The sequence below is a fragment of the Anomaloglossus baeobatrachus genome, chromosome 3 (assembly GCF_048569485.1).
Source record: "Anomaloglossus baeobatrachus isolate aAnoBae1 chromosome 3, aAnoBae1.hap1, whole genome shotgun sequence".
Taxonomy (NCBI): domain Eukaryota; kingdom Metazoa; phylum Chordata; class Amphibia; order Anura; family Aromobatidae; genus Anomaloglossus; species Anomaloglossus baeobatrachus.
Window position 1 is genome coordinate 26842664 of NC_134355.1, and position 23507 is coordinate 26866170.

At 47.1% G+C, this 23507-nt stretch overlaps 1 protein-coding gene across 1 annotated transcript in view; it reads right to left on the reverse strand.

Moving 5' to 3' along the window:
* The window catches only part of WDR26 (WD repeat domain 26), an 87977-nt gene that overhangs the window by 55134 nt on the left and 9336 nt on the right, over nucleotides 1–23507 (reverse strand). The window contains 3 exon segments of the mRNA XM_075339081.1: nucleotides 1081–1152; nucleotides 19703–19759; nucleotides 19920–20019. Coding sequence (XP_075195196.1) covers nucleotides 1081–1152; nucleotides 19703–19759; nucleotides 19920–20019 — 229 coding nt within the window.

A 23507-nucleotide genomic window follows, 5' to 3' on the forward strand; every position in this document is an offset into this window, starting at 1 on the left:
TGGGGTGGCTGCGGGACTGCAATTCACAGCGGGGGTGCCCAGAAAGCATGGGCACCCTGCACTGTGGATTCCAATCCCCAGCTGCCTAGTTGTACCCGGCTGGAATCAAAAATTGGGCGAAGCCCACATTTTTTTTTTTTTTTAAATTATTTCATGAAATTCATGAAATATAAAAAAAGGGCTTCCCTATATTTTTGATTCCCAGCCGGGTACAAATAGGCAGCTGGGCTTGGGGGCAGCCTGTACCTGCCTGCTGTACCCGGCTAGCATACAAAAATATGGCGAAGCCCACGTCATTTTTTTGGGGGGGGGCAAAAAACTCCTGCATTCAGTCCTGGATGGAGGATGCTGAGCCTTGTAGTTCTGCAGCTGCTGTCTGCTCTCCTGCATACAATGAACATTTTGAAGAAGGAAATGACAGACCTTTTTTTTCCCATCAACAATCTTTAATGGCATTGTGCACTGATTAAAAACGCAGTGAGCAAAAACGCAGCAAAACGCGGTAAAAACGCATGCGTTTTTAGAGTTTTTTTAGCCGCGGGTGCGTTTTTTGAGACAAACGCACAACGTAGAGTGAAAAAAAACACCTAGTGCGCACATACCCTAAGAGTATTTGCAGAGTTAAAGGTAAGAAAAGATCAGTGGCTAGAGAGGTTTTTGAGGTGTAGGTGACATGAGCGAGAAAGTGATCGGATGTAGAGAGTAAAAGTAAAAAGATAGGAGTCGTATATTACCCCCAATACAGCAGGGAGTAATGGAACAGACACACACACACACACACACACACACACACACACACACACACTTTTAAAGGTTAGTAGAGATGGAAACAGAAGGTCTGTTATTGATAGATTCAAGTTCCCCAGGACAGCGTTCGGCCATATCCCGAGCAGTGGATGAATGAGGGGAGGTGCACATTCTCAGGATCTGTGGGGCTATCATTACTATAAGAGGCCCCCAATACTTTAGATACACTGTATCTGTCCACTAATTGTCAGGCTCTGCGATGATGTGCAGGCGGGGGGGGGGGGGGGGGGAATCTTCTGTATACTTATATCACATCATGTATAGTGCACTCACCCGTATGACATCGGACGTGGGGCAGGATGAGGAGTGCTCGCTCCCTGAACCTCCAGCGGATGGGCGACATGGCTGCCAGGAACACAAGGAAGACTCAACATCAGAGGAAAAAAAAACAAAAAAAAAAAAACAAAAAAAAAAACCCTTTCCAGTCCTCACAATGATATTCGTGCGTTACAGGCGCTAGACAACAGCGGATCTCAGAAGCCTAACATGTATGAGCACATCATATCCAGATTTCTGCTCTTGAAAGGATTGGGCAGTTCTACTTCAATATGCCCCATCCTTTTGTGCTAAGGGAAGACATCACACAGTGCATTACTCCCCTATCCCCAATGAGAGCACACTGGAGTAAATATGTATGGCAGAGAGACTTGTTCACAGCCATCTCTTGCAACCTTCCCCCATGAACATGCATGCTCAGTTCAGAGGAGCGTGCATGCTTTCTGAATTAGAAAAAAAAAAAAAAAAAAAAAAAAACACCACATTAGCGGCAGATCCTCTTCTCTCCAAACAATGATAGTGCATGGTCTCACTGCTCATGCTGCATATCTTAATCTCCCTCCCCCTCCCACCCCAAGAACCCCATCCCCCAGGAATCAGGAGGCCCTGTACACTAGACGGTCGGCTGGTCCCGCATAGAGCTGTCAGGTTTGGCTGGCATTCATCCACCTGCCACACAGCGGTATTCATCATGCAGCTGCTTAGACAGCCAAACATGGAGGCACGATGCATATACACATACTGCAGAGAACGTATGATGGCGGAGCAGGGAAACATTATGTCAAATGCACTTCAGCAAATCCCCGGAAGGTGAGCACCGATCTCCAGCATTAGTCACTCTCAGATTACACAGATTAGGGGTGGGGGGTGCGCGCTGCCTGTAAAGTGACTTTACTGCAGACTAAGAGGACAAAAAAGTAAGAGCAGACGGCAGAGCCAAAACCACAAGTAAATCTTCCATGAACTGCGAGCGAGGACAGGCACAGACGCCCAGCGACGACCGCTTTGTTATGGTTACAGGAGACGCTGGCCCTTTAAACTGCACAGTTGACAAACATCTGTTACCTCACTTCCTGCGCCCGACCCCCATCCCCCACTTTTCAGAACAGGAAAGAGACCGGGTCAACAAACAAAAAAAAAAAAACCCATGGCTAGAAGTCAAAGCCAAGACTGCAATCAGCTGATCCGAAAAACAATGCTGTATTAACCCTTCTGCTGCCACATGCAGATAAAGACATGACCTGAACACTTTACACCCTCATAGCCAGACATTAGACGGCAGACACCTGGCACAATGCAAAAAAAAAAAAAAAAAAGCCAGAGACTTCTAGCAGAGCGAGAGAAGACCTTCAAAATATGAAATCTAAGAGCAGAAGTCAGCGGACATTGAGCGCACACGCCGCAGCTCTGCTCTCTTTCACAGTGTCACATTTTGCCGCTTTATAGCCACACGTGCGCTAAATGCAGTCACGGGCCATGCACAGAAGTATCCACACCAAATGCAAAAATTGCCGCCATCTTTCCATGGGCGGGGAGAGCGACACAAGCAATGTTTTCAGTCCCACCTATAGAGGGGGAGGGGGGGGGGGTTACTAGAAATTAAGACTTGAGGGCGAGACTAGACCATCTTGGCAGATATTTGTGCTGAACCTCCCAGCCTTGAAAGGTAAGAGGGACGCCTTACATAGCGCACCGCGGCCACTTGTGTCTCTAGCGCTTTATTGGTGGGCGGGGGACATAGGAATCCATGGGGGTATGCTGCTGCCACTAGGGGGCTCTCTGCATACAAGGGTGGGGAGGGTTCATGACCCTTCTATTCCCAGCTCTTGCTTTCTCCCCCTCTCCTGGGCCATCGCCCCTCTTGTTTCTCCAGTTCTCCATGTATTTCCTCTAGGATCCCCTTACTGCCCGCAATAACAGCAGTCACTATTTCAGCCATACATTTCCCATGGGTCTTTCATACATATATGCATAATACATATATACAAAAAATATAATATAATATAATATAATATAATATATAACAGTCACACACACACACACACACACACACACACACACACGTCACTATCTGCTCCTTCGCCACTAGATCGAGTCCTTGCATGTAGCTGATTCAGCGGTATGTCCCTTCCCTTTTAGGCAGCTACTCTGTTCAGATCTGTGTCAGTCCATCCATGACGGCCAGGCCTCAATCACAGCTGAAACCCTTATCCATGCTGACAACCGCCTGCTAGCCTATCCGCTATCCAGCATGTCAGACCAATGATCATTATCTCACACCACATGGCTGACTGCAGCAGCGGTTCTTGTGTTCTGCTCACTATCCAGAGAGTCAGACCCACCATCTACCATGATATTCATGACTGATCATAGCAGCGGTTCAAGGGCTCTGTCCACTCTAGAGCAAGTCAGACCCACCATTGTGCTGCATGTGGAGTCGGGAAGGAATTTTATTCCAGTTAGGTACTTTTCTACTCCATGGATTTTTTGCCTTCCTCTGAAACAACATGTTAGGTCCATCAAGTTCAACTCAACTCGGTGGACACCAGTCGACCTTCATGGGTTGAACTCGGTGGACACCAGTCGACCTTCATGGGTTGAACTCGGTGGACACCAGTCGACCTTCATGGGTTGAACTCGGTGGACACCAGTCGACCTTCATGGGTTGAACTCGGTGGATCCAAGTCTACCTTCAATCTCAAAGACAATGAAACCATGATCCTCATAACTGATCGTAGCAGTTGGTCAACAGCTCAGTCCACTATCCAGTGAGTAAGATCCACCATCTATCATGGTCTACATAGCCGATCGCAGAGCGGTCCCAGTGACCACAGGCGATGTCATTTCCTCAGCATCCATGCCTTAGTTGGCACCTACCGCTTTCTTACAGAGATCGGATCCCTGCACACCCTTTGCCAGCTGCAGAGCAGTAACCGGTTCCCGAACTTCAAGGAAACCAGTTCTATTCTCATACAAGAATCTGTATCCTTTATGAGCATGTCTAGTTGTACTCTGGCCTTTCCCTAGGTCATGACTCATGTTCAGTGCTGCTTACACCCAGATAGCTCATACAGAATCCCAGGTGAAGACAGCCCCTGTGGGTCACAGAGCAAGCCTTCATGCCCAGTTTTCACCAATGCGTGTGAAGACTGTCCCTGCCTGTCCAGTGTTCTTGTCAGGCTTCTTTATGGAGTCCCTTCAACAGGTTGGCGGAACTTGCAGAGCAGATTGCCCATTTGAGCACGTAGCACAGTTCTCTTCTTACAGCTGCTCACAATTCTCAGCATCATCATGGTGGCTCAGGTCAAGATAGTAGCTCGATGTACAGAGGATCTATTGTTTGTTCCTGCCAGGACTGTTGCTTCTCTTGACCAAGACAGACAAGAGCCACCCCAGAAGTCACAAGTACTTGATTCCCTATGCTGGACCAGTCGGTCTCCTAGCATTCAGAGTCATCTATGGTGACTCTTTGCCAGTATAGGCCACGAGAAAATCAAGGAAAAAAACCCCAGGCAAGCAGATTCCATCCTGCCGCTATCGCGACCTACTGTTTCCTTCTCATCTACAGTCATCCAACATACTTTCTAAGCACCACAACAGCTCAGTGCTTTGCACTTTAGCCTTGCAGCACTTGGGTCCTTTGTTCAGATCCCACCATGGACAACTCCACTAGGAGTTGTTGGGGTTTTTTTTCCTACTCATGTTGGCGTGGCCTTACTGCAGTTGCTCACACTCTTTCATTACACCTCTTTTCGATGTAGTGGATCCCCCCCACCTTACAGCCTCCAGGTTCCACCCGCACCTCCCCCTTACATCCTCCTCCAGGTTGGAGTCTCCACCACCAGGGATGGTTCCATGGAACCAACAGGCTTTTTCCTCTCAGCAGACCTGAACATGCCTCAGTTCATCCCTTTTTCTGGACTGCCAAAGAGTTCAAGATTTTATCAGCTCAGAGAGTTCCTTCGGCTTAGCCACTTCCCGATATCCTCACTAGGATCACAGCAGCGTAGCTTCCTTTTTGTACCACAGGGATCCTCAAATTACTTTTCCATATCATGCGGTTCAGGCTCTTCTCCAAGCGCTTTTCCTCGCCTCTTTGGGTTTGATCTTCTACAGGTCAAAGTCATTAGCTTCTCCATCCCATTGCCTAGTCGTCTGGAGTACGCTCTTTCCACGTGCACCATCAAGAGTCTCCCCCTCCTCCTCCTATAGAAAGTGGAATTCCTGGAAGAATAGAGAACCTGACTCCATGCTCCATTTCAACGAAGAGATTTCCTTTAGATGGTCTCTCCCCAGCCTCGTAATCTTGCCCTAGTGGTTGTGTTCCTCTCCCATTCTTCGTGTAGATCCTTTCAATCATTTGCAGATTGTGAGGATAGAATCTAGTTGGGGGATCTTTATTCTAGTGTCGCACACTTCAGGATAGCTGGTAGGTTCAGCAAGCCTTTTTCCCCTGGTAGGGTCTTCTGTCAACCACCCTCAGCATCTACTGACAATACCGTGACAGGCTGCACCAAGTGGGAATCCTGTCCCGATTGATAACAGCAGAGGAATCTGGTCATGGACTGAACAATGTGTTTGCCGATGCCTTCAGCTGTTCTCATCCCTGAAGTAAGCTTTGGACCGCAGACTTCCTACCTTCCTATCAAAGACCTTAAAAACAGGAGAACTAATTGCTTCATCTGATGGTTCTCACCCATAATATAAGGCAGAACACCCCCGACGTCAATATGTTGGCTTCAGTGAGTTTCAAGGCCACTCAGTTTGATCCCAGGTCCTATGTTAATCACCGGTTGTCTCTGATGGTCTCCTGACTATCCATCATTCCCTAGATCTGGATTGTGGTCTATGGAGATACCCTTCTGTCTCAGAATTAGCCTACATTCTTGCAGACACCCTGTGGACACTTAGATATCAGCTTCTAGTTTTCCAATCAGGTCATCAACCTTTACCAAAAGTAGTACTAATGAATAAACAGCTGGCAGGTCTGTTTTCAACTAAGTCACATAACTGTATAAAAAGGAGCAAGTTAGAGAGGCAGAGTCTTTCAGAAGCAAAGATGGTTGGAGGTCACCGATCTGAACTACTGCAGCTAAAAACTATGGAACAATTTCAGATAAAATATTCCAAAATGTAACTTTATAAAGACTTAATATCCTTCAGCTACAGCACATAATAACAAAAGACTCAGATTCTTAAGACATCCATAGGCACAAGGGACGAGGCTGATGGTCAGTACTGAATGTTCAATTTCTGGGCCCTCAGGCGGCTCTGCATTATATACAGCCTGGATTTTGCAGTGCAAATCACTGCATGGGCTCAGGAAGATGTCCAGAAAGGACTGATCACAGGTCGGCGTGCAATTTATGAATGTAAGTGAAAGCTCCATCATGCATAGAAGCCGCCAAATATCTGTTTTGATCAAAGTGTGAAATTCTTTATGGAAACCATGGATGTTGTATCCTGTGGACTCAGAAGGAGAGGGACCATGCAACACAACAAGCTAGGTGGCCCCCTCGCCTTGGTATCGAGGAGAGGGACCACCCAGCTTGGTAAATCGAAGAGAGGGACCACCCAGCTTGGTAAATCGAAGAGAGGGACCACCCAGCTTGGTAAATCGAAGAGAAGGACCACCCAGCTTGGTAAATCGAGGAGAGGGACCATCCAGCTCGGTAAATCGAGGAGAGGGACCATCCAGCTTGGTAAATCGAGGAGAGGGACCATCCAGCTTGGTAAATCGAGGAGAGGGACCATCCAGCTTGGTAAATCGAGGAGAGGGACCATCCAGCTTGGTAAATCGAGGAGAGGGACCATCCAGCTTGGTAAATTGAGGAGAGGGACCATCCAGCTTGGTAAATTGAGGAGAGGGACCATCCAGCTTGGTAAATCGAGGAGAGGGACCATCCAGCTTGGTAAATTGAGGAGAGGGACCATCCAGCTTGGTAAATCGAGGAGAGGGACCATCAAGACGGTTGGTCCTTCTCGACTACCAAGCTGTTTATCAGCGCACAATTCTGTATCTCATGTATGGGGTGGAGGGAGAATTAGTGCCTATGACATTGGCAGCTCACACGAAAGGCACCTTGATCCTGAGCATTATATTGAGGTGTTAGAACGACATTTGCTCCATCCAAACCATGCCCATTTCAGGGAAGTCTTTGTACATTTCAGCCAGACAATGCATCCATCACAGCAGCACGGCTTGCAGAAGAGTTCAGGGACGAGCCAGCCGCCTGCCGTACAGACCTTTCACCATTCGAAAACATTTGGTGCATTATGAAATTAAAAACCTGGCACAGAACCCAAACTGTGAAGCAGCGAGAATCATACAAATGGGACAACGTTCCTCTACCAAAACTCCAGCAATTGGTCTGCTACATAAAATGTTGAACAAGGCCCAGGCACAACTTGTTAGAGATGTGTTGGTGCCAGTTTCTAAACAAGTTGATGGGAATCTGGTCAGGTTTTTTGTTTTTTTTTAATGTGATCTGAGAACAGGATAATGTAGGGGCAGAGACTCTGATTCCAGCGATATGCGATTTCAAGGACCGAGTGTTCGTTTAAAAAAAAAAAAAAAGCGTTTTATAAGCAGGAGATTATCACTGCAGGACTACGTGTCTCATGCCTTAGTCAAGTGCTCTGTGTAACCTTGCCTGCCACCACTGATTAGCAGCTTTGTGTACAAGTCAGTTATACACCGCTCCGCATCCAGAACGCTACTGCAGAGATAACTGCTTCTATCAAGTTACAGCATGCACACCAACCAGTGACATCGCTGGAATCGGGGGTTTCAGCCCCTACATCATGCCATTGTCCGGTTACATAGCTAAAACTTGCTGACAGATTCCCCCTTTTTTTTTAAATGAAATCGTAAAAATGTCCAACTTTTGATATAGTGTGAGTAAAATATGGCTATAAAACATTTCCAAATCATTACATTCGTGTTTTCATTAAATTATACTCAGTCGCCCAACACTTAAAATTACGGCTGAAGAATATATTTAAAAATAAAATTCGGCCTTAAAAAGGGAGGGAGATGGCAGATTGCCAAGATATGGTAGATAGGGCTCATTCTGTATGGACCAGCACAGTCCTGAAGGGCCCCCCTAATATATACATATACTATAAACTAAAATAATCCCAAAGCATGATTTTTGCGCTCCCAGGACGTTGTTGCAGCCATAACACAAAAACCCCAAAACACCCGGCATTACATCTGTCTGAATGAAACCTTAGCATTACGTGCACTGCAGTGCCAGTTTAATCTGACAGATCTATGGAATATATGGCGATTTATATTTGACCTATTAGACCTAATGAGGCTGGTGTACACACTTTGATAATCCATGTTAGAATGCACCCATAATACTATTAGGCCCTGTGCGCACTGGGAAATAACTTTCTTAAAAAAAAAAAAATCCACACCCTCTGGCAAAATACCGCATCCGCGGTATAAACTGCAGTAATAATGCATTCGCGGTTTTCCCGCGGTTTTTCCATGGGTTGGTCCCTGCAGTATTTTACCATTGTCTATGGCAAAAAGAGCAGGTGCCTGCAGAAAGGAAGTGACATGCTGATTTTCTTTTTTTCTGCAGATATTATGCAGAAAAACCTAGAAGAAAAAAAAAAAAAAAAAAAAAACACACACCACGCAGAGCGAGCATAGGACCTTAACATTTAAGCTCAACCTCCACTCTTCAGCTAGATTGGCAACTCCAGTGTTCCTCCTCCCAGCTGACAAATCTCCACCCACCTAGCAAAACAGCTCCTGAGTGTCCCTCCTCCCTGCTGCTGAATCTCCACCCACCTAGCAAAACAGCTCCTGAGTGTCCCTCCTCCCTGCTGCTGAATCTCCACCCACCTAGCAAAACAGCTCCTGAGTGTCCCTCCTCCCTGCTGCTGAATCTCCACCCACCTAGCAAAACAGCTCCTGAGTGTCCCCTCCTCCCTGCTGCTGAATCTCCACCCACCTAGCAAAACAGCTCCTGAGTGTCCCTCCTCCCTGCTGCTGAATCTCCACCCACCTAGCAAAACAGCTCCTGAGTGTCCCTCCTCCCTGCTGCCAAATCTCCACCCACCTAGCAAAACAGCTCCTGAGTGTCCCTCCTCCCTGCTGCTGAATCTCCACCCACCTAGCAAAACAGCTCCTGAGTGTCCCTCCTCCCTGCTGCCAAATCTCCACCCACCTAGCAAAACCGCTCCTGAGTGTGCCTCCTCCCAAATCTCCACCCACCTAGCAAAACAGCTCATCATCCCTCCTCCCTGCTGCTGAATCTCCGTATCAGTCTTCCTTGCTGCTGCAGAAATGTTACCCACCAAGCCTTATAGCAGCAGCATGAAGCAGGGAAAATAAGGAGCAGAGATCTCTCATTGCTCAGTACAAGCTGCAGCTGTCAGGCTGGGCAGAGACTGAATACGTGTTGACTTGGCTATATACATATTACATATATACACTAATATATAATATATTATATTATATTATATTATATTATATTATATTATATTATATTATATTATATTATATTATATTATATTATATTATATTATATTATATTATATTATATTATATTATATTATATTATATTATATTTATATATATATATATATATATAATATAAAATATATAATATATATATATATATATATATATATATATATATATATATATATATATATATATATATATATATATATACACATACACACAGTGCCTACAAGTAGTATTCAACCCCCTGCAGATTTAGCAGGTTTGATAAGATGCAAATAAGTTAGAGCCTGCAAACTTCAAACAAGAGCAGGATTTATTGACAGATGCATAAATCTTACAAACCAACAAGTTATGTTGCTCAGTTAAATTTTAATACATTTTCAACATAAAAGTGTGGGTCAATTATTATTCAACCCCTAGGTTTAATATTTTGTGGAATAACCCTTGTTTGCAATTACAGCTAATAATCGTCTTTTATAAGACCTGATCAGGCCGGCACAGGTCTCTGGAGTTATCTTGGCCCACTCCTCCATGCAGATCTTCTCCAAGTTATCTAGGTTCTTTGGGTGTCTCATGTGGACTTTAATCTTGAGCTCCTTCCACAAGTTTTCAATTGGGTTAAGGTCAGGAGACTGACTAGGCCACTGCAACACCTTGATTTTTTCCCTCTTGAACCAGGCCTTGGTTTTCTTGGCTGTGTGCTTTGGGTCGTTGTCTTGTTGGAAGATGAAATGACGACCCATCTTAAGATCCTTGATGGAGGAGCGGAGGTTCTTGGCCAAAATCTCCAGGTAGGCCGTGCTATCCATCTTCCCATGGATGCAGACCAGATGGCCAGGCCCCTTGGCTGAGAAACAGCCCCACAGCATGATGCTGCCACCACCATGCTTGACTGTAGGGATGGTATTCTTGGGGTCGTATGCAGTGCCATCCAATTTCCAAACGTCACGTGTGCGGTTGGCACCAAAGATCTCGATCTTTGTCTCATCAGACCAGAGAACCTTGAACCAGTCTGTCTCAGAGTCCTCCAAGTGATCATGAGCAAACTGTAGACGAGCCTTGACATGACGCTTTGAAAGTAAAAGGTACCTTACGGGCTCGTCTGGAACGGAGACCATTGCGGTGGAGTACCTTACTTATGGTATTGACTGAAACCAATGTCCCCACTGCCATGAGATCTTCCCGGAGCTCCTTCCTTGTTGTCCTTGGGTTAGCTTTGACTCTTCGGACAAGCCTGGCCTCGGCACGAGTGGAAACTTTCAAAGGCTGTCCAGGCCGTGGAAGGCTAACAGTAGTTCCATAAGCCTTCCACTTCCGGATGATGCTCCCAACAGTGGAGACAGGTAGGCCCAACTCCTTGGAAAGGATTTTGTACCCCTTGCCAGCCTTGTGACCCTCCACGATCTTGTCTCTGATGGCCTTGGAATGCTCCTTTGTCTTTCCCATGTTGACCAAGTATGAGTGCTGTTCACAAGTTTGGGGAGGGTCTTAATTAGTCAGAAAAGGCTGGAAAAAGAGAATTAATCCAAACATGTGAAGCTCATTGTTATTTGTGCCTGAAATACTTCTTAATACTTTAGGGGAACCAAACAGAATTCTGGTGGTTTGAGGGGTTGAATAATAAATTACCCTCTGAATAAAAAAACTTTTCACAATTTAAAAAAAAAAAAAAAAAATAAAAAAGAAGAAAACATTCTTTTTTGCTGCATTTCACACTTCCAGGCTGATCTACAGTACAAATGTCACAATGCCAAGTTACTTCCGAATGTGTAAACCTGCTAAATCTGCAGGGGGTTGAATACTACTTGTAGGCACTGTAATGTAAATATATATATATATATATATATATATATATATATATATATATATATATATATATATATATATATATATATATATATATATATATATATATATATTATATATCCCAATGCTCTGTTTACCATGTTTACATCAGAATATTTACAGCCATTCTAACATGGATGTTTACAGTACCACCAGCCTCCAGGTCTAAGCTGTATTCAATACTGTACACAATTTGTATTATGAAACCTGGTAACTGATGCCCAGTTAAATGCTGCTGGACAAAAACAGAGACCTTATTTCCCTACATCAGCGGGGTGGTCGAGAAGTCAGAGCTCCACCAATATTCATTTTATGACAGATCCCAGCATGACCACACATTGCCACGCACATAGGTGTGAATGTAGCCTTATTGACCAGAATGACTTGGATCTGTGTCACTTATTAATCTTGAGTGCCAAAAATCAAACTCTGCAATTTTCGTCGTCATTTTCCACTTGCTGCAGCTCATACATACAGAATTTGTCTCCTTCCCCCTCTGGCAGCCAACAATACCACAGGAATCATTGAAAAAAAAAAAAAAAAAAAAGGTTCTGCCCTTTTTCTGACCAGCAGACAGACAGCTACTACTATCGGCTGCCATGCAGTGAACAGAGGACAATTTTCCAGAGGCCTGGTTGTGTGGAGGAGTAACAGAGCACGTGTGACCACCAGGTGGCTCTGCACATTGATATACACTTTGAACACCAGAGAGCGCTGTACTAAGCAAATAATATTCCTCAGCTATAAAATATATATGTATTATTTTTTTAGCGTGAGCCCCTTTATTAAACAGATGACAATATTCATTAGCTCTGGGTCTTTCTAGCTGCCAATGTCTCCTGTGTCTTCCATTGCTTTCCAGCATTCAGCCCTGCAGTGGTTTATTTCTATATAAATCCCATTGTGTGTCTTTTGTGCCCGTCACCTGTGTGTGGCCCCTCTGGTGACCTCACGTGCAGGGCTTGCTGTGTGGCTGGAATCACCACTGTGCCAATGAATGGCAGCAACACTGGCACAAAAGACAATCCGGGTACGACGCTGGAAATTTCAGCAACCACTGCACCAAAAGGACGGCACTGAGCATCAGCTCCTCCGACATATTGCAAAACTATAAATCCAACTATACGGCCAAAACTAATATTTTACTAGATATCGCTTTGCAAAAAAAAAAAAATTCAATATTTAGGGAAACCAACAATCAATTAATCTCCGATCACAGCCATGGAGAGATCCCAAGAGCGTCAACAAGGTTTCTATATATGGTGGCTCAGTGGTTAGCACTGCAGTCTTGTGGTGGCTCAGTGGTTAGCACTGCAGTCTTGTGGTGGCTCAGTGGTTAGCACTGCAGTCTTGCAGAGCTGAGGTCCTGGGTGCAAATCCCACTAAGGACGACATCCGCCAGGAGTTTGTATGTTCTCCCTGTGTTTGCGTGGGTTTTCTCCGGGGTCTTCGGTTTCCCCCCACACTCCAAAGGAATACAGATAGGGACTCTAGATTCTGAGCCCCAATGGGGACAGTGTTGCCAATGCATGTACAGCGCTGTGGAATACCGCTATATAGATGAATAAAATCATCATTATTATATACAGCTACTCACAACAAGTTAGGGATATTTGGTTTTTTTTGGGTGAAATTTCAGGAAGATCCTAAAAAAATGCCCTCTAAGCTTTTCACGTGAACTTCTCTAAACTTCATACGTCCAACGTTTCAGGACTTTTTGCACAACTTGCCGTTTTCGAGCGAGGAACTTAATGGCAAAATGCACAACAGGTGTTTGATCCATGAATCGCCCAATAAAAGGTCAGGGTTTAATTAGAATTGGTATTAAAAGGGAATTTGTCACCAGGTTTTTGCACCCCCATCTGAGAGCAGCATAATGTGGAGACAGAGACCCCGATTCCAGCGATGTGTCACTTACTGAGCTGTTTGCTGTCATTTTTATAAAAATCAATGTTTTCTCTGCTCCAGATCCAGCAGTAATACAGAGCTCAGGAATATGCTGGACTACCTGCAGCACGCCAAGTAGTCCTGTAATGATAATCTACTGATGATTAAAATGATCAAAACTACACTAAGCAGCCCAGTAAGTGACATCATTGGAATCAGGATCTCTGCCACATATGTTATGCTGCACTCATATGGTGGCAAAAACTTGGTGACAGATTCCCTTTGAAACAGTCGTCCTCCTTTTGACATAAGATCAAGACGACACCTAACAATTGATCAGTAGTACTGCGAAACATTGCGAGGCTTCAAATGGAAAGTTCTCAGACAGAAGTGGAAACCGAGCTTAGAGTGTCACCAGTAGGTTGTACAGAGATACAGAGAGACTGGAAGAGTCAGAAGGCAGAAGTGGACGTCCTCTGGCCACATTCTACACTGATGACTGCTTCATTGTGAACTGGATGATTAATATCACAACTCCAGGCACATTTAAGAGAGGTGAGGCACCAAGTGTCACATCAGACCATTGGGAACAGTTTACAATAGCGTGGTCTGCGTGCTAGACAACCAGCAAGGTACGTGACCGCACCACCAGGCACTGACGTCATCTACGCTGGACAAGGGAGCAGTGGCCTCAGTGCTGGTCACTGATGAACGTGCATTCACACTGAGCAGAAATTATGGCGGCCGACGATCAATACCTCAAGGAGATTGCTATGAATAAACCACTTGTCACCAGACAAGCCTTTGGTGGCGTTATAGTGTGGGCCGGTGTGTCTGGTCAGTACAGAATGGCCCTATACTGTGTGATGGTGCAGTGACAGTTCCTAATACTGGAATATCATCATTACTCCAGTCATTGCACCTCTGCATGGAGAACACCGGCCTAATGTCATCTTCATGGAGCACAATGCTCCAGATCGAGGTCACATTAGGGAACGGATGCTGGACACTGGGGAACCGCAAATTGAGCAGCTGCACTTTCTCCAGACCTGAAACCCATTGAAAACCTATGGAATCAGCCAAATTTTCATGTAGAGTCCGTAACTGTACCCCAGATCAGCAATGACCTGAGGGCTGTCCTTCAATAAGTGTGGGATGTCTGCCTCCACAGACAAACTTCATTTGCGACCAACAGGACGCATCGTCGCAGGCTGTAATTGATGATCAAGGCCTCAAGAAAAGTTATTGAGAGTCACACTTTGGGGGAGGAGAACACTAAAATGTTGTTGCATAAATCTGCACAACCTTTAGCAATTTATTGAAGTCCCCTTTGAATTTATGGCATTCAGTCTTTAAGGGTCTGAGTCTATCACACGGCCCATTTTGAATTGGCGATCCTTTCCGGCTCTTCCCTGCAGTAGCTCTACACCTGACAGATTGCAGGGGCATCTCCTGTGTACGGCGCCCTCTTCAGGTTCACACAGCTTTTTAATTAGATTCAGGTCTTGGCTGTCCCAAAACTTATCTTCTGGCGATGCTGTTGTTTTGGAAGCATGCTTCACATCATGCTGAATTTCTTCATCTTCAGAATTTAGCAGAGGCCTGAATGAGGTTAGAATCCAAAATTGACTGATATTTGGACCAGTCCATAATTAATTCCACTTTGACCAAAGCACAAGTTCCAACTGCTGAAAACCAGCTCCGAAGCACAATGCTGCCTCCTCCATGCATCACTGTGGGGATGGTGATCTTTTGGTTTAAGCGCAGTTTTGGCTGTGCGCCAAACATACCTATTGGAATTATGGCCAAAAGTTCAACCCTCGGACTCACATAAACTGTTCCCTCATGCTTTTAAATAAAACTGTGTAGATTGGCAAAACAGCCAGGTCTGGATGTTTTTTCATATGAAAAGGCTTCCGTTGTGATGACTCAGCCTTTGGCCACGTGTGTGTGTGTGTGTGTGTGTGTGTGTGTGTGTACTGTTCTTAATTAGGCCAGACATATGGTTCCTTTGTTATATCAAGAGAAATTAGCTATTCCCTCACGTCAGACTTATCGGAGACCTATTGTAGTCAGAATTTGAGGCTATCCACATTTACAGAAGAAAAATTATGCAGTCAGATTGAACTAGCAACCAATGAGAGTAGTCATCTCCACCAATCCTGAAAGAACTGAGGGGGTAAAGAAGGGCTTTGCTTCTGTCACCAGGAAGTTATTCTACAGGACCTCAGCTAAGGAGCTTCGGTTCCAGCAGGGGAACCACAGAACTGCTTCACTTTGAATATTCTACAGGATTTCACCTGGGAATGTTCAATATGTTTTTGCCTGTAGGTGAACAAATAAAGTCTTACCAATGTGTGGTTCCCTCACCCAGTGTTCTCTGAGTAGTGTTCTGCACATGGGGAAGAAGTGCGGCGGTTCAGTGGGATGAGCCCTGGCCTGTGCGGTCTGTCTAAAAGACAGCCAGGCCTGCAGACGAGAGCACCCACTGACCCTCGCGACTCCTCATCAGGCTTGCCACTCTACCCCACTGGCCGGATATATGAAGAATAAAGGAGATTGTTGTTACATGCAGTATACAATCAGGACTGGCCAGAAATTCCTGCAGCTCCTTTAATGTTGCTATATGCTCTTGGCAGCCTCCCAAACCAAGTTAGTCATTCAATCCATTTTTTGAGGGACGTCCAGTACCAGGTAACGTCATTGTTGTGCCAAATTTCACTCACTTCGTTATGATTTCTTCATAGTGCTCTAGGGTAGAGCTAATGCTTTGGAAAAAATTCTAGCACCCTCTGACAGATCATTTTACACATTGAGATCCTTTGCTGTGTTGTCAGCTGTTAAAGGGAACCTGTCAGGTCCAATATGCACCCAGAACCAGAAGCAGTTCTGGGTGTATATTGCTAATCCCGGCCTAACCGTCCCTGTATACACTAGCATAGATAAAGGGATATTTAGAAAGTATTTCTAAAGAGGTTTTATCTTATGCTAATGAGCACAGGGACTAGTCTCAAGGATGTTAATATACCCTGACTAGTCAGTCCTCCTAGCATAGTAGTACACCCACAGGGGCATGATCACATGCTATTCAATGCAACGCCACCAGTGGTGACACGCGTACCGTATTCCCTGTGAACGCTGAAGCTAATTGTCCTGGCACTTCCAGTCATGCGCAGTAGACCTCTCTGAAGCCGGGAAGTACACTTGACCGGAAGTGCCCGGCATTCAGAAGCACGGTCACAGAGAACACAGGTACACGCGGCACTGCTGGTGATACTGAATTGAAAAGCATTTTAGTACACCCCTGTGGACTTGCTAACATGCTAAGAGGGCGGACTAGTTGTGGGTTATAACACCCTTGGGACAGATTCCTTCATGCTACTAGATACATATTGCACTTGACAGGTTCCCTTTAACAGACTTTAGCTTTTAATACACAAAAAATAAATAAATGTATACATAAAACAAATTATATATATATATATATGTGCGCATGAAATCTGGATGGGAGGAATTGTATAGAATTATCAGGCAGTGAGTTGTCACTGTATCATCATTTTTATAAAGATTTCGCACCTCCGAACTGTATACACCTGCATGATGATTGGATGAAGCAGATCAAGTGATGTGTATTTGTATAAAGAGGGTGTGTGACCTCAGGGTATCCCGCCCTCTATCACAGCACAGAATTAATAGGCAACTTGTTTTTCTCAGGCAGAAAGGGACTAGACAAAAAAAAAAAAAAAGAATAAAAAAAAAATAAATAATATTAATTTCCCCAACTCTGAAAGTTACAAATTGTTTTTATTACAGAGGACAGCGCTCCTAAAATTGCTCAGATATTGGGGCGATCACAGAACCAGCAAAAGTTTTGTTGCAAATAGTCAACAGGGAGCAAGGAAACTTGTTGGGCGGGTATATATTATACACAAAGCGTTGAGAAGAGTCAAACATGAAGCAACCGAGAAACCATTATCCGTCAGATCTGTCATTGCAGAACTGCAGCCTATTTGCAGGCCTAAAGTGCAAGGTGGTCAGTGACACGGCCGAGGTGAGGAGGCTGAACCGACCACCACTGAGCAAGACACAGAATTGGAAATGCCAAGAAATATCTGAGGGCAGATTGTTGACATGTTTTATGTACTGATAAAAGAGTGACTACTGATGGAGCAGATGGATGGCCCATGGCTGGTTCAGTAATGGGAACAGACCTCCACTTCGGTACCAGCGAGGTGGCAGTGGGTCCAGCTATGAGCTGGGTTTAGTAAAGAAGAGTTAATTGAAACTCTTAGGTTGAACATGGAACCAAAGTTAACTCCCAAACGTCACGCCAGTTTTTAGAAGACACTTTCTTCCAGCAGTGGTGCAGGAAATGGCATCTGATTTTTCAGCAGTTCAAGGCCCCACAGAAGTCTCCAATGCTTGGTGCCAGTAAAGGTTTTAAAAGATGAAAGAAAGGCCCCGGCCTCCCCAGAGGCAAAAAGGCCCCGGCCTCCCCAGAGGCAAAAAGGCCCCGGCCTCCCCAGAGGCAAAAAGGCCCCGGCCTCCCCAGAGGCAAAAAGGCCCCGGCCTCCCCAGAGGCAAAAAGGCCCCGGCCTCCCCAGAGGCAAAAAGGCCCCGGCCTCCCCAGAGGCAAAAAGGCCCCGGCCTCCCCAGAGGCAAAAAGGCCCCGGCCCCGTCCTCCCCAGAGCCAAAAAGGCCCCGGCCCCGTCCTCCCCAGAGCCAAAAAGGCCCCGGCCCCGTCCTCCCCAGAGCCAAAAAGGCCCCGGCCCCGTCCTCCCCAGAGCCAAAAAGGCCCCGGCCCCGTCCTCCCCAGAGCCAAAAAGGCCCCGGCCCCGTCCTCCCCAGAGCCAAAAAGGCCCCGGCCCCGTCCTCCCCAGAGCCAAAAAGGCCCCGGCCCCGTCCTCCCCAGAGCCAAAAAGGCCCCGGCCCCGTCCTCCCCAGAGCCAAAAAGGCCCCGGCCCCGTCCTCCCCAGAGCCAAAAAGGCCCCGGCCCCGTCCTCCCCAGAGCCAAAAAGGCCCCGGCCCCGTCCTCCCCAGAGCCAAAAAGGCCCCGGCCCCGTCCTCCCCAGAGCCAAAAAGGCCCCGGCCCCGTCCTCCCCAGAGCCAAAAAGGCCCCGGCCCCGTCCTCCCCAGAGCCAAAAAGGCCCCGGCCCCGTCCTCCCCAGAGCCAAAAAGGCCCCGGCCCCGTCCTCCCCAGAGCCAAAAAGGCCCCGGCCCCGTCCTCCCCAGAGCCAAAAAGGCCCCGGCCCCGTCCTCCCCAGAGCCAAAAAGGCCCCGGCCCCGTCCTCCCCAGAGCCAAAAAGGCCCCGGCCCCGTCCTCCCCAGAGCCAAAAAGGCCCCGGCCCCGTCCTCCCCAGAGCCAAAAAGGCCCCGGCCCCGTCCTCCCCAGAGCCAAAAAGGCCCCGGCCCCGTCCTCCCCAGAGCCAAAAGGCCCCGGCCCCGTCCTGCCCAGAGCCAAAAGGCCCCGGCCTCCCCAGAGCCAAAAGGCCCCGGCCCCGTCCTCCCCAGAGCCAAAAGGCCCCGGCCCCGTCCTCCCCAGAGCCAAAAGGCCCCGGCCCCGTCCTCCCCAGAGCCAAAAGGCCCCGGCCCCGTCCTCCCCAGAGCCAAAAGGCCCCGGCCCCGTCCTCCCCAGAGCCAAAAGGCCCCGGCCCCGTCCTCCCCAGAGCCAAAAGGCCCCGGCCCCGTCCTCCCCAGAGCCAAAAGGCCCCGGCCCCGTCCTCACCAGACCTAATGACCCGGCCCCTCCCACACCAGACCTAGTGACCCAGCCCCTTCCACACCAGACCTAAAGACCCAGCCCCTTCCTCACCAGACCTAAAGACCCAGCCCCTTCCTCACCAGACCTAAAGACCCAGCCCCTTCCTCACCAGACCTAATGACCTAATCATCACATACAAAGTCTAATTCTGCACACCGTGCACAGTGACCTTACCACTGCCCCTGTGCAGAGGTTTCTCTGGTTCTACGGCTCAGGTTTATAAGGCTTAACCTATGAAGCTGCACGTCGACACATGACTGACAACACAATAGAGTTCACCACTGTCAGCAGTGATCGGCTGCAGCGGTCATGTGTAGACATCTTAATAGTAGTGCCCTCAAAACAAATTCCAGCGGCGAAAGACCAGAAACTGACACAAGTTATACAGGAATATACTCCTATTGATATTTTAGATCATTCCCAGTCATTTGGCAAAAAGATTTCACAAGGTTGGAAAACAATTTTAATTGCAAAAATAAAAAAAAAAAATTTAAAGACAGCAAGCAGAGTTCTTGCAAAATTATAAGTTGATTTTGCGCAGTAAACAAATAATTTGAGTAGCACAGGACCCCCCACCCCCATGCATAATAGCGATGACTAGCTGGCATGCTAATGATAGGAGACGGAAGGGTTCTTACCATCACGGCGTGCGGAGAGTGCACTAAAGACTTCAGCTCGTTCAGATCGTTCTCTGCCTGCAAAGATCAAATCAAACCATCTTAGAAACTCGCAGCGAGGGAAGAAAAGTCATTTCATCCAAAACACAAGATCTGTACGAAGCTGCCCTGACAGGAGACGCCGTGCACCCTCTGACCAGCACCTACTATGAAAGGAGTAATGGAGTGGCATCATTACCTTATCCCACTCCCCTTCCATGACATGGTTGCGGAATTTGGTAGCAGACGAGTGCTCTAAACGACATCCTGATTCTTGCATGAGGAGATCAACCGTCTGGCTGCAAGAGAGACACAGTGTCAGAAGCCGCTCGACTTACCGGGACCCACAGACGGAGACGTGGCACAGCACCGCCGCACTAGACGTACCAGCAGCAACCAACCTCATACAGCCTCATCCAGCAAAGGTCCTTATCACATCAGTGCAAATATAGCAACACCGGACTAGCCAAGTACCGGGGGTCGGACCCTGGGACCCCACAATGATCCTAACACCCATTTTTCTCATCATTGTGGGGACCCTCCATAAATCAGGAAGTGATGACCCAACCGGCCAAGTTGAAAAGTGGTCAAACTTCTCATAGTGGGCGGTATGGTGGCTCAGTGGTTAGCACTGCAGTCCTGCAGCGCTGGGGGCCTGGGTTCAATTCCCACCAAGGACAACATCTGCAAGGAGTTTGTATGTTCTCCCCGTGTTTGTGTGGGTTTCCTCCGGGGTCTCCGGTTTCCTCCCAAACACCAAAAACATACTGATCGGGAATTTAGATTGTGAGCCCCAATGGGGACAGTGTTGGCATGAATATGAATAGGTATGGCTGGGTCCGTATCAGTCATTTCACAAGAAAAAAAAAAAACCCTGCTGCACTAATTTTGGTAATTATGATGGAAACTGATGAAGCTTCCAACAGACATTAAAGGGTTAATCTCCAAAAAAAAGCCGGATGGGCGATGACTTTGTGATTGCTGAGGATACAACCAACTGGACCCCAATGACTCCATAGATCAGGGCTCTGTAGCCTCCATCAGAATGGAGAAATGTTGCGCATGCTCGACCTCCACACCATTCATTTCCATATTTCCCTCAGTCCCATACACCATGTATAGTGCGGCACACCGAGCATGCGCACCATTCCTCCATTCTGGTTGATGCTGCAGAGCTTCATTCTTTGGATCCTATAGACCGGTAATAGCATTTTTTTTGGAAATAAGCCTTTCAGGAAAAGCAGTTACCTTGAAAACACTCTTTAGGCCGGCGTCACGTAAGTGACTTGTGCGAGAATTGAGTTGTATCACCCGGTACGGCGCGGCACGCCCCTGTCCGGAGAGTGGCAGGCAGTACTGCATTATGTGACGCGATACTAGCAAGTGTGACACCGGCCTTACCTTCAGACTTCGGGTTATTCTGCAGATAGTGAGCGTTACAATGCTGCCTGGCCACCCTACTGGGAGTATATCAGCTTATTTCCTCCCAGGAGCCGCTGGCTTTCAGTTGTAGAAGAGTGTCCATAGTCAGCCCTCAGTGAGCAGCGGCTGTCAGCACAACCTGGAAATGACTGCTCTGCACTATGAGCTGTCAATCTTCGTGCCGGCCTGTGCTTCTAGCCGCCACTCACAATATAGACTGTAGCTGCTCGGAGCACCGCCCCTAGGACTGACAGCCGGCAGCTCCCAGGAGGAAAGAAGTTTATTTTCTCCTGGTAGCTGCAGAATCAGTGCACCGGACGGTGGCAGCATTGTAATGCTATGTGCCTGCAGATCAACCAATATCAAAGGCTACTTTCACATTTCCGTCACAATCCGTCACTTTAAGAAAAAACTGAATCCTGCATAATGATTTGCAGGATTCCGTTTTTTCCATAGAGGTGTAATAACGACGGATTGCAACTGAAGGTCCTGCGTTGCATCGGTCACATGACTGACCGTCGGGTGGAAGCAAAGCACAATGTAACGTTTTTCCAAGCGTCGAAACGACGCACTGCGCAGCATTCCGGTCACAATACATCAAGAGGTATAATGGTAGTCTATGGTGCAGTCTTACGATGGAATCCAGTGCTGGATTCCGTCATTTTCTACTGAGCGTGCCCAGTATGTACACAATCACATTACAAGGCTCCAAAGCCGGTAAGGCTACTTTCACACATCAGTTTTTTTTCCATCAGGTACAAACCGGGAAAAAAAAAAAAAAAAAAAAAAAAAAAAAAAAAAAGGTAGAACGGATCCGGTACCGCATCCGTTTTATCCCCAAAGATTTGCATTGTTACCGGATTGTACCTGATGGCTTTGCGTTGCATCAGTTTTTTTCCGGATGCGTCAAAATTAGTTAAAGCGGCGGCCGGAGGCAACGTAGCTTACAACGTTTTTTTGTCCGGCAACGGCTGCTGCGGCGCATTTTTCAATGCATGCCTATGGACGCCGGATGCGGCAAAAACGCATTCGGCCGCCGCATGCGGTTTCTTCCACTGCGCATGCTCAGTAGCGTGCCGCAACCGGAAAAAAAACGGACGGGCCGCATGTAAAAACTTATGCAAAGGATGCGGTGTTTTCGCCGCATCCGTTGCATAGGTTTCACAGCCGGATTGAGCCGCACTGCTTAAACCGGATGTGTGAAAGTAGCCTAAGACGCCACCTCCTGTCCTGATGAGTGTTACATTTTACCTGCATTAATACATTGTAACACTCATCAGGACAGGAGGTGGCGTCTTAGGCTACTTTCACACATCCGGTTTAAGCAGTGCGGCTCAATCCGGCTGTGAAACCTATGCAACGGATGCGGCGAAAACACCGCATCCTTTGCATAAGTTTTTATATGCGGCCCGTCCGTTTTTTTTCCGGTTGCGGCACGCTACTGAGCATGCGCAGTGGAAGAAACCGCATGCGGCGGCCGAATGCGTTTTTTCCGCATCGCGCCGCATCCGGCGTCCATAGGCATGCATTGAAAAATGCGCCGCAGCAGCCGTTGCCGGACAAAGAAACGTTGTAAGCTACGTTGCCTCCGGCCGCCGCTTTAACTAATTTTGACGCATCCGGAAAAAAACTGATGCAACGCACAGCCATCAGGTACAATCCGGTAACAATGCAAATCTTTGGGGATAAAACGGATGCGGTACCGGATCCGTTCTACCCGTTTTTTTTTTTGGTTTTTTTTTAATATGTATACATACACACACGTCAGAGTAAGAGGAAATGTTATCCTCTGAAACCCATTGTTCTCTCATTGTAGGTGTATAGATGTGGTCTTGCTCATTAGTGCACTTATTTCTCACCGCTGTGTATTTGCTACATTTTGGAGTTGCAGTTTGATACAATGTATTAATGCAGGTAAAATGTATCAAACTGCAACTCCAAAATGTAGCAAATACACAGCGGTGAGAAATAAGTGCACTAATGAGCAAGACCACATCTATACACCTACAATGAGAGAACAATGGGTTTAAGAGGATAACATTTCCTCTTAGGCTATGTGCGCACGTTGCGTAAAAACATGCAGTTACGCTGCGCTTTGTAGCGCAGCGTAACTGCATGCGTCCTGCGGCCCCTGCACAGTCTATGGAGATTGTGCAGGGGCCGTGCGCACGTGGCGTCTAAGAGCGCAGCGCTTCGGCTACTGCCGAAGCGCTGCGCAAAAAGAAGTGACATGTCACTTCTTTCCTGCGCTTTGCCGGCAGCTCCTGCTCTGTCTATGGCAGGAGCTGCAGGCAGAGCGCATGGAATCGGCGCTCACTACGGACATTTCTGCAGCGATTTAAAGCGCACATGTGCTCTTCAGATC